This window comes from Lipotes vexillifer, unplaced genomic scaffold (assembly GCF_000442215.2).
Source record: "Lipotes vexillifer unplaced genomic scaffold, Lipotes_vexillifer_v1.1 scaffold1149, whole genome shotgun sequence".
Lineage (NCBI taxonomy): Eukaryota > Metazoa > Chordata > Mammalia > Artiodactyla > Lipotidae > Lipotes > Lipotes vexillifer.
Window position 1 is genome coordinate 187,924 of NW_006796238.1, and position 19,253 is coordinate 207,176.

Sequence of the window (19,253 nt, forward strand, 5' to 3'; positions counted from 1 at the left end):
CCTTTAGCATTTGTTGTAGAGGTAGTTTGGTGGTGCTGAATCCTCTTAGCTTTTGCTTGTCTGTAAAGGTTTTGATTTCTCCATTGAATCTGAATGAGATCCTTGCTGGGTAGAGTAATCTTGGTTGTAGTTTCTTCCCTTTCATCACTTTAAGTATATCATGCCACTCCCTTCTGGCTTGTAGAATTTCTGTTGAGAAATCAGCTGTTAACATTATGGGAGTTCCCTTATACGTTATTTGTCATTTTTCCCTCGCTGTTTTCAGTAATTTTTCTTTGTCTTTAATTTTTGCCAATTTGATTACCATGTGTCTTGGCGTGTTTTTCCTTGGGTTTATCCTGTATGGGTCTTGCTGCGCTTCCTGGATTTGGGTGACTATTTCCTTTCCCATGTTGGGGAAGTTTTTCGACTATAATCTCTTCAAATATTTTCTTGAGTCCCTTCTCTCTCTCTTCTCCTTCTGGGACGCCTATAATGTGAATGTTGTTGCGTTTAATATTGTCCTAGAGATCTCTTAGGCTGTCTTCATTTCTTTTCATTCTTTTTTCTTCTGTTCTGCAGCAGTGAATTCCACCATTCTGTCTTCCAGGTCACTTATCTGTTCTGCCTCAGTTATTCTGCTATTGATTCCTTCTAGTGTATATTTCATTTTAGTTATTGTATTGTTCATCTCTGTTTGTTTGTTCTTTAATTCTTCTAGGACTTTGTTAAACATTTTTTGCATCTTCTCAATCTGTGCCTCCATTCTTTTTCTGAGGTCCTGTATCATCTTCACTATCATTATTCTGAATTCTTTTTCTGGAAGATTGCCTATCTCCATTTCATTTAGTTGTTTTTCTGGGGTTTTATCTTGTTCCTTCATCTAGTATATAGCCCTCTGCCTTTTCATCTTGTCTTGCTTTCTGTGAATGTCCTTTTCAGTGATTTTCGTTTTAAATTTTAACCCTTTAAAATTGTAGAGTACAGGATAGTTTAAATGGTTTCAAAAAACTAAATGATACATTTAAAATAATTTAATTTTTAGATATTCCCATGTTTGCAGGTAAACCTGCTTAGATATAGCAGACTTATATTCCTTATATATATCCTTTTGATAAGTTAGAATTGAAAATAATAAAGGTAAATAAATTTCCTGTTTACCATGTAGGCTTAAATTGTAAAATATCTAGTTACTATTGTTTTCATCTTTTTAAATTTCTAATGGTTAGGAAAGTGGAGGCCTAATTTTAGGTACATAATATAAAAACCTTATGGAATTTTTAACATTTATTTTCCTTGAAGGTAATTCCAAACTTTTCTTTTCAAAAATATGTGCCATCACCATTAGCTTTACTAGTAGAGATACATGGAAGAAGGATGACTTAAATTTTTAAAAAATATTTTATTTGTAATACTTAAAAGCTATTTTCATACCTTATCTACTTGATCATATTGAATCTTTAGTTTTTCTAATTTTTTCTTAAGATTTCAGTTGTATGTCTCAATCTCACTTTTGTTCCTGGAACCCTAGAAAGTTTAGGAGACTTTAATCTGTGAGAATGTTGAGGTGACAGTGTAGGCTGACACAAGTTTTCTAAAAGAAAGTGGTCAGGGCTTCCCTGGTGGCGCAGTGGTTGGGAGTCTGCCTGCTGATGCAGGGCCATGGGTTTGTGCCCTGGTCCGGGAGGATCCTGCGTGGCTGGGCCCGTGGGCCATGGCTGCTAGGCCTGCGCGTCCAGAGCCTGTGCTCCGCAACGGGAGAGGCCACAGCGGTGAGAGCCCCGCGTACCGCAAAAAAGAAAAAGAAAAAAAAAAGAAAGTGGTCAAATTGTAGCTTCATGGAGAAGTATACCAATAAAAGAAAAAAGTAAATAACTGAATTCATCACTATCCCATATTACTGGTTAATACTGGAGGCTAGGAATATATTTGGTAACTAGAGACCTGTCTGTTTTATTTCAGAAGGAATTTTGTTGTGGTAATGTTCAGGGAGAACTTTTAAGGAGCCTTTTGGGCCATGTATTTTCTGTCATGTCCGTGTTGCTAATACCCCCACTACGTTGGGTGTGTGCCTTGAGTTTCTAAGTGGTGATTCATTCATGGTCTTGGACTATCACCTTAGTTCATTTGTGAGAATGCTCTCCCCTTTAGGGATACACCATTTAATCTCTTGGAGCTTCTTTTTTCTCCTTTGTAGAAATAATGAATTTGGATTGAAACATCCAAGACAGGGCCTACAAACTGGTGGCTTATAGTGCCATATGTGGTGAACGAGTTTTGTTTGGCGCTAAGTCTTTAAATTCTTCAGTTAAGAGACTTTTATGTGTAGCAACATACCTGTGGTACAGCACTCAGCAGGTATAAAGGGCGACATGTACATTTAAAGGTAGGTTTAACTCCTGTTCCTTTCCCTCTCAGCCACCCAGTTGCTTTCTTTGGAGACATTCACATTTACTACATACTTCTGAATCATTCCAGAGTTATTACCTATGCACATAAGCGTAATGGTATGTTTACCTTTTTCTTTTTCAAAAACTAAATGGTTGCAAACTACATGAAATGTCTGTCTTCTTTTTTTCACTTAATCTATCTTAAATATCATTATCAATATATTTAGAGCTATCTCCTTTGTAACAACTGCATAGTATCCCTTTCTATAGATGTATCCCACTTTTCCTTCTGTTTTTCTTCTTTTCTTTCTTTATTTCTATTTTTCTTTCTTCCTACCCTTTTATTCTAACTTTCAGTCTTTTCTTCCCTTCTGTCCACCCCCCTCCCCTGCCTTTGCAGTTAAACAGTCCTATTCAGAAAACAGTATCCTGCCATATTAGGAGAATCTGTACCTGGGACTTAATCTTTATTCTCAAAAGGAAGGATTTATACCAGCTACTATGTTTTAGACTCAGGTTATTATTTTTTTTAATAGATCTTTATTGGGGTATAATTATTTCACAGTACTGTGTTAGTTTCTGTTGTACACCAAAATGAATCAGCCATATGCATACATATGTCCCCCATACCCCTCCCTCTTGAGCTTCCCTCCCATCCTCACTATCCCACCCCTCTAGGTCATCACAAAGCACCCAGCTGATCTCCCTGTTCTATGCTGCTGCTTCCCACTAGCTAACTATTTTATGTTCGGTAGTGTATATATGTTGATGCTACTCTCACTTTGCCCCAGCTTCCCCCTCCCACCCCCTGTCCTCAAGTCCATTCTCTATGTCTACATCTTTATTCCTGCCTTGCAGCTAGGTTCATCAGTACCATTTTTTTTTTTAGATTCCATATATATGCGTTAGAATATGGTATTTTCAGGTTGTTTTTACAGAAAGAATTAGCTTTCTTCTGTAAGAACATGTGTTTTTTTTTCAATTTTATTTATTTATTTATGGCTGTGTTGGCTCTTCGTTTCTGTGCAAGAGCTTTCTCCAGTTGCGGCAAGCGGGGGCCACTCTTCATCGCGGTGTGCCGACCTCTCACCATCGTGGCCTCTCTTCTTGCGGAGCACAGGCTCCAGACACGCAGGCTCAGTAACTGTGGCTCACAGGGCCAGCTGCTCTGTGGCATGCGGGATCCTCCCAGACGAGGGCTCGAACCCGTGTCCCCTGCACTGGCAGGCAGACTCCCAACCACTGCGCCACCAGGGAAGCCCAGAACATGTGTTTTAAGATGTTTGTTTCTAACTTTCTGAGTAGAGTTTCTGGGGGGGGATATGTAAGAAATTGACTTTTTCTTCCTCTGTTCTTGTAGGTCTTAGTTAAGGACCTAATTTTTTTCCAATTGTATTTATAATTTATTTAACTAGTTCTTTGTAGGACATTTGGATTATGCATATATTCTTGTCTGTATTTTTTCAGTATATCATTTCACATATGTACAAATATACTTGAAGGATAGCAGTCTAGAATTAGAATTGCTAGGTAAAGAGTATATGCATTTACCAAGACTTCCCTGGTGGCACAATGGTTAAGAATCCACCTGCCAATTCAGGGGACACACGTTTGAGCCCTGGTCCGGGAAGATCCCACATGCTCTGGAGCAACTAAGCCTGTGCACACAACTGTGCACACAACTACTGAGCCTGTGCTCTGAAGCCTGCGAGCCACAACTACTGATCCCATGTGCCACAACTACTGAAGCCCATGCACCTATAGCCTGTGCTGCACAAGAAGAGAAGCCACTGCAGTAAGAAGCCCGCACACCTCAACGAAGAGTAGTCCCTGCTCACTGCAACTAGAGAAAGCCCATGTGCAGCAGCGAAGACCCAACACAGCCAAAAATAAATAAATAATTTTAAAAAAAGAATATATGCATTTACAAAGTTGATAGATATTGCCAGGTTGTCCACAGTAGTGGTGAAACTGATTAACACCACCACAGCCAACATATGAATGCATTTTCCCCAATATATTGTATTATCAAATTACTGAATTTTATTAATCTGATGGAAAAGGGGAAATGTGATTACAATTTTAGTTGGCATTTCTCTTGTGAGATTGAACATCTTTTTAATGTGTTTGAGCCTTTTTATTTCCTTTCAGTCAATATGTTCTTAGTGTTTTTTTCTGTTGAGTTCTTGATCTTCTTATTAATTTGTAGGTGCTCTTTATACATCAAGAAAAGCAAACTTGTGATTTGTGATATGACTACTTTTCTGATTTTGTTTTGATATTTGTCAAAAAAGAGCTGTTTTATTTCTCATGATAGGTTTTCAGCAACTTTTAAATTACCATGTATAAATATTTTCTTTTTGAGGTGAAATTTATTAGTCTTTTATGACTTTGGGTTTTCTCTTATTTTCAAAAAGACATTCCTAACCCTGAGATTATTAAAAACAAACTCTGCCTTTTCTTCTAGTACTTTGGGGTTTCTTTAAATTTTTTGATCCTTTTGACATTTGTTTTGATGTGAGAAATAATTTCTAGATGGCTACCCATCAATATTTATTGAATAATTTACATTATTCCCAATGATGTGCAATGTCACCTTTAGTTTGTACTAAATTCCTGTATGTATTTGGGTTTGTTTTTGGATTGTCTGTGCTATAGATAGGTCTGTTTGTGCATCAGTACCACTTTTTAGGTGACTATAAATCATAATGTTTTAAAATATTTTAGAGCTTTAAAATACTTTTTTTATTCTTGTTTATTTTTCCATATATACTTTAGACTCATCATGTATGATGTTTTTTTTATGTATGATGTTTTTTAAAAACATTATATTGGTATTTTAATTGGGCTTGCATAATTTTAAAAGATTAATTTAGGGAGAAATAAAATCATTGTAATGCAGAATCTTCTTGTTTAAGAACATGGTTTTGCTTCTCATTTGTTCAAGTCATTTTTTGTGCTCTTTAGTAGCATTTAAAATATTCTTTGTATAGCTCTTATTTTTTTCTTGTAAGGTTTATTCTAATTATCTTATCATTTTTGTTATTATAAATGGGATTGTTTTCTTTCATTATATCATCTAACTAGTTTTTATAGAAGCCATGGGTTTTGATTTATTATTTTTATATGCAGTTACTTTACTAAAATTCCTCTATTTTTGTGATAGTTTATAGTCTATATTTTCTTGGATTTCCCGAATATCCGGTCATATCATTTGCAAATAATAAGATTTTATTTTCTCTTTTTTATTTATAAACTTCTTTCTTTTTTTCTTAATTGAAGTATAGTTGATTTACAGTATTCTATTATTTTTAGGTGCACAGCATAGCGATCCAGTGTTTTTACAGATTATACTCCATATAAGTATTACAAGATAATGGCTATAATTCCTTGTGCTATACAATATATTCTTGTTGCTTATCTATTTTATACATAGTTTTTATCTGTTAATCCCAATCCCCTAATCTGTCCCTCTCCACTTCCCTCTCCCCTTTGGTAACCACAAGTTTGCTTTCTATATCTGTGAGTGTGTTTCTGTTTTGCATATATATTCATTTGTATTATTTTTTAGATTTCACATGTAAGTGATATCATACAGTATTTGTCTTTCTCTGTCTGACTTATTTTCCTAAGCATAATATTTTCCAGGTCCATCCATATTGCTGCAAATGGCAGAATGTTGTTCTTTCTTATGGCTGAGTTGTATTCCATTGTATGTGTGTATATGGAATACTACTCTCTCTCTCTCCCTCTCTCCCTCTCTCTCTCTCTCTCTCTCTCTCTCTCTCTCTCTCTCTCTCTCTCTATCTATCTATATCTATATCTATATCTATATCTATCTATATATATATATATACCACATCTTCTTTATCCATTTATTTGTTGATGGGCAGTTCAGTTCCTTCCACGTCTTGACTGTTGTGAACAGTGTTGCTATGAACATTAGGGTGCATGCATCTTTTTGAATTAGTGTTTTCATTTTTTCCAAACTTAATTCTTTCTTGACTAATGACATTGGCCACCACCTCCAGAGCAACGTTAAATATTTGTGGTAAGAAGTGGACATCCTTGTTTCGTTCCTATTGTCATTACTACTCGGGTTTTTCTATTACACATGATACTGGCTTTGAATTGAATTGTTTGTATCTTATCATATTAAGGAAGTTGGCATAGTGGTTTTTTTCAAAAACAAAAATCTTATACTGACAGAAAAGTTGCAAGGGCAGTACAAAGAATTTTTTTTTTTCTGAACCATTTGAGGGCAAGGTGCCAGGCAACCTGATGGCCCATTGCCACCCACCAAATACTTTAGTGTTTGTCTCCTATAGACAAGTACTATCCTATGTAACCACATGCAGTCGTCAAAATCAGGAAGTTAGCACTGATGTATTACTACCATCTAGTCCTCAGACCCATTCATATTTTGCCATTTGTCCCAATAATATCCTTTTATAGCCAAATCTAGTCCAGAATCATGCATTACATTTGGTTTTCATGTCTTTTTAATCTCCTTCAATCTGAAACAGTCTTTCCTTGAGTTTTGGGACCTGATGCTTTTGAAGATGACAAGAAAGTTAATGTAAAATGCCCCATAATTTTATTTGCCTGATGTTTCCATATGCCTGATTTCACGTTATGTATCTGTGGCAGAAATGTCACAGAGATATTCTTTGATCACCAAGGAATATCACAGATATTTCTATTATTCCTTTTTGTTTGTCTTTTCTAGGCACCTCCATCTTCTTTGTAATTTTTCTCTCCAACAATTCTGGGTCTTTTATTTTTTATTAAATAGTTAAGTAGTCCAGTGTGTGAATTGATAGGAGGATGGGGAAGCAAGTGTCCTGGAAGTATAAGGAGTAGTTGGTGGGCTGGGGAATGAGTTACAGTAAAGACTTTTGAGTATTATATGCCGAAGTGTCAGAATCACCCAGGACCAACGATGGTGGCAGAAATAGAAAGCTAGTCAAAGGGTATAGAAAGGAAGAAATTGATAATTTTATTATTACTTTGGTTATATGATTATACTGATTAAATTATTGTTTTTATTAAAGCCATTTTGAAGCCTGTCTTCTAGGCCAAAACATTGTTTGACCAAACAAGATTGGCTGTTATATCCTTTTGACAGGCCATTCATTTTTGTCAGCTTTTAATGCATGTATTATTAATTCTGCTTATATAAAATAATGATCTCATTGTAGAACATACAATTTCAAAAGGTTATATGAGCATTAAATACAGATATTGTAGATATTTGATTCCTTTTCCTCTGTGTATACAACTGAACTATCTTTAGCCTGTTTTTAAATATTTCAATAAGATAAAAATAATCCTTCTTATAATTGCAATATAAATTTTAAGAGCTCATTGAAATGAGAACAAAAACATGACAGTACCTACATCCTGAAAGTTGTAAGAAGCTTGGTGAGTTGGATTTTGTGTTTATTATGGTACTGAAAAAAAAGAAATGAGTGTCATTTAAACCAAATAGAAGTAAGTTTAATGGTTCATTCACTGAACCTTAGTTGGATAATCCACAGTTCCTTAGGGATGTGGTAAGATCATCATTAAATGTAAATTTTTGCTTACTTAAATGGAAATCACTGGAAATATAAATAACGTTATCTGAGTTAATATAATAGAAATGAGAGGGGAAAGAATGCGAGAATAGTGAAACTGATGGCTATTTTTGAGGGCCCTTTAGATCTCCTCCCACACTCCTAGTGATGTTATGAGTTACTTTAACAAGTTAGTATTTGCAACATAGTTTTAATTCCTTAAGTGGAAAGTATTATTTCAATTCTAAATGTCTTTTTAATTATTATGGAGAGCTGCTCTTTCCTATCCCCTTTGTCTAACTGAAGACTAGAGTTTTACAGTTTGTTTCATGTTAAAATGTAGGTTTTTTCTTTTTCTCACGTTTGGGAGGGGCCAGGAACCTATGGAGGGCCATTTTCTCTGATTTTCCTTTTCCCAGCTTTCACTTTCTTTCCCCCTGCATATCAAATCTAAATGGGGATGGGGTGAAAGGTGGGGATTGAGAAAAGGCAGCTATTTCTTATTTGAAGGGGAGGTCCAGGATAGTCTCTCAAGACAAGGAGTCCATCATAAAATTTAAGTAGATGGTGAAACTCAGAGAACTCTTAACTTTACAAGGCTTATTATAAGAACTCATGATTCAACTTTACCCCCTTTCCCCATCTTCACCCTTTAAAAAAAAATTATGTAAGTTTCAGGTGTACAGCACTATAGTTCAGCATATGTATAAACCACAAAATGACCACTGCCACACTTCCAATTACCATCCATCACCATACAATTGACGCCTAAGACCCATGTTGCCTGCCCCCCCAACCCTTTTCCCCTCTGGTAACCATTAATCTCTTCTTTGTATCTATGAATTTGTTTTTGTTTTGTTTGTTCATCTTTATTTTTTTTTAAGATTCCACATATGAGTGAACTCATACAGTATTTGTCTTTCTCTATCTGACTTATTTTGCTTAGCATAATATCCTTGAGGTCCATCTATGTTGTTGCAAATGACAGGATTTCATTTTTTTTTTTATGGCTGAGTAGTATTCTGGGGTGTGTGTGTGTGTGTGTGTGTGTGTGTGTGTGTGCGCGCGCGCGCGTGCGCGTACACACCACATCTTCATTATCCATTCATCCATTGAAGGACACTGAGTTAGTTTCCATATCTTGGCTATTATAAATAATGCTGCAATGAACATGGGGGTGCATATTAGTGTTTTGAACTAGTGTTTTCATGTTCTTCAGATAAATGCCTAAAAGTGGAATAGTGGGTCATATGGTAGTTCTCCGTCTTCACTTTTTATAAAGGAGAATCCCCCTCAATGCCTTAAAAGACAAACACTTGAGCAAACTGTGCTGTATTTTGCATATGTTTGCACTTATATTGGTTGTTTTAAATTATAGACTTAGAGGATATGGACTACGTGTTGTAACATCCCTAGTCTGAAGTGACGTTTATATAGATGTCCTTTTTTAAAAAAAATAAGTTAAACATTTCCCCCGCTTGCAGTCAGTGCCCTTCTGTATACGTTGTGACAGATCTGTAAAAAGAAATGTTTTTACATCTAATTGTTTCATCTTCCAAAGGTTCTTTCTTCAGCTGAGTTTGAAAAAGTTTATTTCATCTAAACTGAGTTTTGTCTTTCTTTTCCTTACTCAGGCTCAGATTGCCTTCCTTCAGGGGGAAAGGAAAGGTCAAGAAAATTTGAAGAAGGATCTTGTGAGGAGGATCAAGATGCTGGAGTATGCTCTTAAACAGGAAAGGTAATTCAGTGACATGGAAGGTAGTGTTCTCTTAAATATTGGAGTGATTTTTCTGTTATTCCTACAACAAATCCACATTGTAATGTGTTCTGCTTTTTAATTCAGGAAGTAGTATTTGTAATAAACATTTAGAAATGGTTGTACTATGTTAATTTGTTAATGAATGTTTAGTAATAATGACCAAAAAACGATTTATATGATTTTTAGGATTTTAGCAACATTTTTCCCCCACCCTGTCCTTTCTAAAGAAATGTATGTACTTCCTGAACTGTTGATATCTATTTCTTTATAGAATTGAAATAGTTTTTGAGTTGTAAAGGAAATTTCTATAATACTTACTCCCTTTTCTTTATCATCTAGTATCATTCAGTTTGGTGTATTTTCTATGGAAGAAACCTACTCTGGCAGACTGTGTTGAGAATCCTTTTATAGACATTTTTGGTATTTTGATCCTTTGCTATCAACTATTCATATCTCTCCAGAAGTGAATCTTACCTTTCTATTCTGCTAGTGTCTAAGATATTCAAGAACTAAACTTCGTTCACAAGTAAAGGACAATAGGTCATGGATGAGAATTTTGGAAGTTTTTATATGAATTAAGTTTGTTTGCTTTAGTGGATGGTCTTTGGAATTTTTTGTCAGCAGTATAAGACAGTTCTTCATTTTAGATTATTGAGTACTTGTTAGGTGATATTGAAATTCTCTGTTTTGCTTTGTTTTTGATCACATGCCCTTTTCAGTTTTTTGAAGCATCTTCTGCCATTTAGAAGATGTTACTTATGGATATCAAGAAATAGATAAAACTTTATTAGAAGTTGTGTTTACCTTCACGTGGGATCTTTAAATGACACAAGAGGTTGAAAACAGATTGACCTCTTAGTGAAAAATAGGTGATTCTTTTCACTCCTTGAGAGGTTGATTGAAAGCTGTATTGGGGAGATGGTGGGGAAAAAAACTTTTAAAAGTGTGTAATTTGGGAATATTTGAGATTTTAAGCAATCTAAATGATAGGCATAATCAAAGAGAGAGTGTAATAACATTAATAATGGCAACTATTAACTACCATGTACCAGCCCCTGAGGCTTAAAAACTAAGTAACTTGCGTAGAGTTGCAGAGTTACAGTAGAGCTGTGATTCAGATCCCTCCAGTCTGTCTGATTCTGAAGCTTGTACTCTTTACCAGTACATTATACTATCTTGTAAGTCAGAAAAATTAAAATATACAAATATTAAACTAACCAAGGATACGGTGTATATGTATGTGTGTGTGTGTGTGTGCGCGCGTGTGTGCACGCATTCTCATTAACATATTCATTAATCTATCCATCTAACTTTAGTACTGTGCTGGAATTGAGAAGAAGCAAGTCACAAACCTTGTCCCTTCAGGGCCTAGAGTAGTGGGAAACAGACTTGGAAACCACAAAAGTACAGTGCAGTAAGTTAGGTGCTGTGGGAGAAGTCAGCACAGGGTACAGTGGGGTCACAGAGAAGGGAGTGGTTGTTTGGATCTGGAGGCAGTGAAAGTAGAAAGGAGGGTGTGATTAGCGGGGGTGAGACTTGAACAGCATCATAAAAAATAAGGTGTTTGCCAGATGGGCAAGGTTCAAGCAGTAGAGAAGATACGTTTGACATGGAACAAAGCATTTTGGTGTGTTCAGAAATTTGTGATTACTGTGTATGGAGGGTAAGGTGTTAATTGTGATTTATAAGCAATAATGGTAGCGATGGGCAAGAACCAGATCATGGAGAGCCTATCTAAGGAGTTCAAACTTTTATCTTACACTGCAAGTTTTAAAAAACATTTTCTTCTAAAATAATCTCAAACAGAAGTTGCAGGAGCTATATACCCTTCACCCAGATTCACCAGTTGACAACATTTTGCTGTATTTACTTGTATCATGTTCTCTCTATATACTCATTGTTTTTGTCCCTGAATTATTTGCTACTTCTTTGCAGACTTATACCCCTTTGCCCTTAAGTACTTAAGGGACCATCTTCTAAAAGCAAGGACATTCCCTTAAATAATTACAGCTTATTATCAAATTAAGGAAATTTAATGTCAATATAGTTCTATTATGTAATGTAGCCCATATTCATATGTTCCGCTGATGATCTTTATAACATTTTTTTCTACCAAATGTCCTAATAATGATCTTTGTAGTATTTTTTTTCCTGGTCCAGGATCCAATCTAGGAATACATATTGCATTTAGTTGTCTTGCAGTTGAAAGGTTTAAGCATGGAATAGTCTAAAATAGATTTTAGAAGGATCACCCTGACCTCAATTTAGGGGATGGACTGAAAAGATCTGTTAATAGAGGCAGGAAGATTGTAATAGTTTAGAATGAGAAATGATAATGTAGTAGCTGCTAGAATAGAGGAGTTAGCCACTATGAAACATTTTATTTTAGTTTTCATTTTTATTATTTTTTTTGGCCTCGCCTTGTGGCTTGCAGGATCTTAGTTCCCCAACCAGGGATCGTGCCCCTGGCAGTGAAAGCCTGGAATCCTAACCACTGGACCTCCAGGGAATTCCCTATGAAACATTTTAAATAGAAAAAAAAAATGCATAAGATTTGGAGATGATTTGGTATAGGGGATGAGGAAGAAAGATAATTCAAGAATGAGTCCCAGGTTTCTGGCTTGAATGAGAAGTTTGAAAAGTATCAAATGAATTAAAGATAAAGAATTAGGGTTGAAAAGCCACTATGGGAGGGGGACTCATGACTAGAGATGTGTAGTTGGGAATCATCAATATTGTGGGTAAAATTATAAGAACTCTGAAACAAACAGAACAGGTATTGTGGGACAAGAAGAGATTACTAGCAGGAGCCACAGGAAATTGAAATGTTTGAGGAAAAGACAGAGGAAGAAGAGCCAACAAAGGAATGGTAGAGAAGGAAGGAGAGAGCAGTATATTGGAAGCAAGCTGAAGCAGGTGGGGAGTTTGACAATTGCAGATGCCAAACAAATCTCAAGTAAGTTGTATACTGAAAATAGTCCTGGATTTGCCAGTTAGGCGCTTGTTGGTATCCTTGCCAGAAAGCTTCAGTGAGGTAGCAGGAACATAAACCAGATCACAGGGGACTGAGAGGTGAGAAGGGTAGATAAAGAGGAGACAGAATTGTTTATTTTTTTGAGTTGTTTATTTTTTCAAGTAGTTTGACTTCGCAGAACAGAAAAGATAAAGAGAGATAGTGGCTGGGTCTAGGGAAGATTGTTTTTTGCTTTTTAACTTAAAGGGATTCTCCTCAAAAAGTGTCCCTGATTTTGTATCTTTGGAAGTCCATGGAATGATTTGAGATTATTCCTGATGTAATGGCACCACTGAAGTGTGATAATCAAGGAATAAAAAAAAAATTCTGTGGATTAGAGCTCTTAAACATTTGAGTCCTTTTCACTGTGAAATTATTTTTAATTAATGCAAAGGAATTTTTAAAAAATTGGAACATTTCCGTTCGTTTGATTCTGAAGTTATTTTTTCTGACACGTTAAGCCAATTAAAAAAATTTTTTTTTAGCTGAGGAAAATTTGAAACATAGGTGTACAGAGACTAATACCTTTTATATACACCTCCAAGCCTCAACAGTTAACATTTTTGTCAATCTTGCTTCATCTCAATCTATTTTAGAGCAAATTCCAGACATCTTGTCATTTTACTTGTAAAAACCTAAGTAAGGATCATGGTTTTGAATTGCTGTATTACAGATTTTCTAAGTCGTCCCACTTAAAAAGGTCCAAAGTTAAGTAAAACTGAATATTTAACATTAAAGAAGGATTACACACCTAGCAGTGGATTTTTTTTATGCTATTGATTTTTTTAAAAATTTATTTATTTTATTTATATTTTTGGCTGCACTGGGTCTTTATTGCTGCGTGCAGGCTTTTCTCTAGTTGAGGTGAGCAGGGGCTACCCTTTGTTGGGGTGTGCAGGCCTCTCACCACGGTGGCCTCTCCTGTTGCAGAGCACGGGCTCTAGGTGCGTGGGCTTCAGCAGTTGTGGCTTGCGGGCCCCAGAGCGCAGACTCAGTAGTTGTGGCTCACGGGCTCTAGAGTGCAGGCTCAGTAGCTGTGGTGCATAGGCTTCCCAACCACCGTGCCACCAGGGAAGCCCCTAGCAGTGGATTAACAAAGCATTCCTTAAAGTGTGATAAAATTTACAAAATGAGAAAATTTACATATAATTTTCCAAGAACACGCAGGGTATATAACCTAAGGTTTATTCAGGAAGTTCTATATTGAAGAACCTCAAACACTATATAAAATATAATTCTGAAACATTTCTTCCATTTGCTCCACATATCTCTTGTGTCTGCACCACTGTAAAAACCCAGCTGTCCTCCTTGCCTCTAGTACATTTTCTCATTCTGAATAATTTTCCACGTCCGTGGAATTCGTTTTCTAAACACTGATGTTATGTCCCTGCTTAAAAATATCTAGCTAATTTCAGAGTTCTTCTTAGTAAAAGCTTCTACATCCAGGCTCCTTTCTAGTCCTATACAAACACACACACCACTGTGTATTTTTTTCCACTTTTAAGATATTCCTTCTGACCAAAATACCCTCTTCATCAGTCCATTTGTCTGATTGTGCAACTATAGGTTTTGAGGTTTAGCTAAAATCTCATGTGTTACCTTCATTTTGGTAGCTCTCCTTGACTACTGTCAGGACCTTTGACAGGATTAGATAATCCCTTATCTAAATTTGTATAACATTTGATATAACTCATAGCTCTTATCCACCATGTGCTAGAGTTATTTATTTACATTTCTGTCTCTTCTTTATCTCTTTGCCTTTATCCTTAACTGACTACAAGCTGCACATTATTCCCGCCAGCCAGTACAGTGCTTGGCATGTCATAAGAATTCAATAACAGTTCATTGGATTTTATCAAATTATTATTATTATTATTTGGAGTATAATTGCTTTACAGTGGTGTGTTAATTTCTGCTTTATAACAAAGTGAATCAGCTATACATATACATATATCCCCATATCTCTTCCCTCTTTTGTCTCCCTCCCAGCCTCCCTATCCCACACCTTTAGGTGGTCACAAAGCACCGAGCTGATCTCTCTGTGCTATGCAGCTGCTTCCCACTATCTATTTTACATTTGGTAGTATATATAAGTCCATGCCACTCTCTCACTTTGTCCCAGCTTACCCTTCCCCCTCCCAGTGTCTTCAAGTCCATTCTCTACGTCTGCATCTTTATTCCCGTCTTGCCCCTAGGTTCTTCATGACCTTTTTTTTTTTTTAGATTCCATATATATGTGTTAGCATACGGTATTTGTTTTTCTCTTTCTGACTTCACTCTGTATGACAGACTCTAGGTCCATCCATCTCACTACAAATAACTCAATTTCTAATCAAATTATTTTTAAGTATCAACGTTTAAAGTGTGATTGGAATGCTGTGTTATATTCCAGGCATATTATATATAATAATTGACTTTGAAACAAAGCTATAATGGGACTTCTTTAATATATTATAATTATGTAATTTTATGCTGTTTTATCCAGTAAAGACCACTTGGGAGGCCTAGCTATGTATCAAATGTAGAGTTCTTAGGCATGAGATCTGCTATTTAACTTGCAGTCAGTCAGATTTAGACAGAAAAGGCTTAGGGAACAAGAGTATTGCTAACAGTGAGATGAAGTGTTAAAACAATGGGAAGCAATATGAGTGGGAAGGTATTTTAGCATACTGACTTCAAAAGGAATGTTACTAAGTTGAGTTCTGTGAGTAAATTATTTTTCAGTGAACTTAACAATTCACTAGGGAGACCCTGGTTCATGGGAGCACAGCTTGTAGCAAACACAACAGTTCTTTACTCATTTTGTCTTTATCTAATTTTTTATGAAATGTTAGTTCATAGTGTGTTATTACTATAGAATGTTTTTTATCCCCTTTTCTGTAAGCTCTGTTGTAGTTTTTCCTAAGACCACTAGAATGCACTATAGTGCAGTATTTTGTGTTTGAAAATGTTTTCCTCATATATCTATGTGTATATATATGTGTGTGTGTGTATATAAATAAATATGTATATATATGTAAAACAAAAATACATAAGTTAACTCCATAAAACTTTATCGCTGCTTTTATTCTGTCCTCAGGCCAGTTACTTTCAATCGCTCTTTTGCCTTATAGGAGGTACTGTTAGTTTGTCTTATGGTAAATGAAGTATGTTTCTAAAAAAATCTGAAGATTGACAGTTATACTTAAAAACCATAACACACATATAAAAAACACACAGAGGTGTACACGTGCGTGCGCGCGTGCACACACACACACACACACACACAGAGTATCTTGTACCTTGTTTTTTTACTTAAGCTTAAAGATCAATCCCATATTTGCACACAAAGATTCTTTATTCTTTTTTCTTTTTAATGGATACATATTATTACAAAACGTTTCATATACATGCAAAACATATAAAGACTAATATAAAAAATACTCATGTACCTACCACCTACTTTAAGAAATAGAACATCAGCTATCTGTAACTTTCAGAGGTTTTAGGATTCCCCTCTGTATAAAATGTTGATTTTTTGTGTGTTGTAACTGCAAAATAATTATTGCAAAGTAATATGAAGAATTCCAGTATTTGACACATTCAAGCAAATAATTTTCATTTTCTTTATACTTTTCTTGAAATATAAAAACTTTAAAGTGCTCAGTCTTTTATAAAGAAAAAAATAACTTTCAAATTTTGGCTATTTGGTTACCCTTCTATTCCTTCTTTATTACTTTATTACTTTGGTTTTTCAAATTATTTTTGTTGTTATTATCCCAGTCTTATTAAATTGAATATTTATTGTAATAGCCTCAGTATTTTGGGGAAGCAAACAAGTCAAAATATACAAATACATTAAGTATGGCCATTTTTAATTAACCTTTAAATTTTTTAACTTATCTGGATTATTTCTTTGGTCTCGGATGGTTAAATCTGGGATGGTTAAATTGGATAAACCAGAGATAATAACATCTAGTTAGCTTTTAAAAGAAGGTATTCCTGTTCACAGTTCTTCCTGAAAAGGCAAAAGATACCTTGGCTACTAAAAAATATATTTATTCCTACTAGAATGTCTTATTCAACATTGATGATTTAGGCTGTTTCCCCCTCCCTCCTTTGGATTGTTTACTCTAATGCATACTTGGCAAAGCATAATTGCCTGACAATGCAGAGTATTATGAATGACCTTTTTACCAAAAAAAAAAAAAACAGTGAAACTCAATTTTGAGAATGATTAGTCTTTCTCAAGTTTATTTCACAATCCAAACTTATCTACTGCTTTTGATAGAATTGTACTCTGGCAGTCATCAAGAAAATTTGAATACTGCAGAAACTAGAATGTTATCTGGTTCATTTGTAACTATAGAAACAGGATTTATGATTCTCAGTGTTATTCCTTTATTTATTATAACAGAACTTGATGGTATAACAACAAAATAATAATGGCAAGTGCTTTTGTATTAGGACTTTGACACTGTGGAAGTCTTTGAACTGTTGAAAGTTAGTCAGGACTACTGCATACTGATGACTACTCCTGTTACATATCTTAAAGTTCATTTAAATATGTTTTAAGATGGTTTGTATTTTCTCATTTCTTTGATAGAGCTAAATACCACAAGTTGAAATACGGAACAGAATTGAACCAGGGAGATATGAAGCCTCCAAGCTATGACTCTGGTAAGCTAATTTTAAAGGAAGTTAAAATGATTAAAAAGGAGTTAATATCTAGTATTTTGTAGCAACAGTATTTATAACTGCAAGTTAATTTCTGATTATTTGCATATTAGTTATTTTTTCTGACCTACTTATCTTTGGGCACTAATCATTAAGTGTCATTTGATCATTTTCTACCACCTTCCTTCTGTTTCCCTCTTCCCCATTCTTTTAGCTCCTCACTTTCTGCTTATGTTCTACACTTACTGGAAGGATCAGAATTCATGGGGTAACATGCACCAACATAACTGTGTGTTGCTGGGTCCCTCCAGTATTAATGAGAACTTTGAGATGTGTAATACAAAGTACATCATGCCCTTGAAATCCTGAGAGAAAGGGTAGAAACTATGGAGGTAGGAGATTTCGTCTTTAAGTACAAGAGAATCACTCATCCTTTAAGTCTGATCCCTCAATTTCAGGTGCAAAATTGTTTGGACTTAACCCACAGGATGTTCTGTAACCAGAACATCTTTTAACTGCTGAAACATTTATCTTTTTGTGCTATTTCTTCTTTTTCCTTCTCCTATATTCCTCATCACCCCATCAAACAATACAAAAATAGTACTTGTAAAGGTATTAAGGAATATAATTGACTTATTAGTAGGTGTTAGGAAAAAGTAAGAAAAATTGTTGAAAAGTTATCACCATGTTTCAGATGAGTGTGTTTTTGACATGATGTCAGGTTAACCTGGATCAAATGTCTGATATAACTATCACATACTGAAATACCTTCCTTGGTTACTGTGGGCTTTATGTATGTTAACTTTAATTCTTAATATAGTTATTCAATAAAAATAATATTATTTTCATTTTACCTGCATGAAATTTAAACTCAGAGAAGTGGAGAAACTTGCCCAAGGTCACACAGCTATTAAGTAATAGGAATATGGATCTGAACCCAGGTCCACTGACTCCAAAATTCAAATTCTCCCCATTTTTCCACACTGTTTCTGTGTTTGACAGTGTATGAAAGAAGAAGATTATTCTGAATGTGCTGCCAATTTTTTAGTTCAATTCAGCGTAGTAATGTAATTAACGCGTTTCCACGGCTGAATATTGAATCCTTGATGTTTAGAGCAATACCAATTGATCACTGACATTTTTTTTCTTTGTTTTTTTTTCATTGTTCTTTTACTTTGGTGTCTCTTCTTTTAACTTGCGATGCACTTAGATTAAAAAAAATTTTTTTTCTTGTTTTTACATCTAGGCTATTTGTTGAAGACTATCCTAAAAGTACATTGTCTGAATCAAAGGAGTGATTTTAATCACTACTTTTACATAAACATGTTTGTTTCCTAATTTTTAGATATCGATTTAGGAGTATAAAGGCCTAGTTGCAGTATATACAAAATGCTTGTAAGTAAAGAATGTGGCTCAGTAGAAAAATTTTGGGCTTTGAAATTGGATACACGTAAGTTTGACTCTGTCCTAACACTTTAAATACCTGTGATATTACTTAGTCTCTCTGAGGTTGCTCCATTCCTTATCTGTAAACTGGGGAAAATTCTGGAAAGAATTCCTAACTTCTAAGTTTATTTTCTTAGTATGTAATACCTAGTATCATTCCATCTGTCCATCTTTCAAACTACTGTTCAACTTTTAAATATGAAATATGTAATGCTTGTGTCAGAGCCAGAATCAAATTCTGTGAATAAAAATATAGTACCCTGTTGGATTTTTACAGGGAAGATGAAAGAAAAAAGTGATTACAATAAAATTATATGGCGAAGTAATAGGTCTTATGGAGTACAGTAGCAGGAGAACCAAATCTAGTTATAAGTGGTCAAGGAAGCCTTCTTGCAGGAAGTGATATTTGAAGTTGACATTTGAAAGACAAGTAAGAATTAACCAGGGAAAGA

General features: G+C 35.0%; 1 protein-coding gene across 2 annotated transcripts in view; it reads left to right on the top strand.

Moving 5' to 3' along the window:
• Positions 1-19,253, top strand: part of STRN (striatin) — a 107,860-nt gene that overhangs the window by 30,942 nt on the left and 57,665 nt on the right. For both annotated transcript variants that reach the window (XM_007468386.1, XM_007468387.1), the window contains 2 exons: positions 9,562-9,665; positions 17,285-17,358. In XM_007468386.1, coding sequence (XP_007468448.1) covers positions 9,562-9,665; positions 17,285-17,358 — 178 coding nt within the window. The remainder of the gene's footprint in view (positions 1-9,561; positions 9,666-17,284; positions 17,359-19,253) is intronic.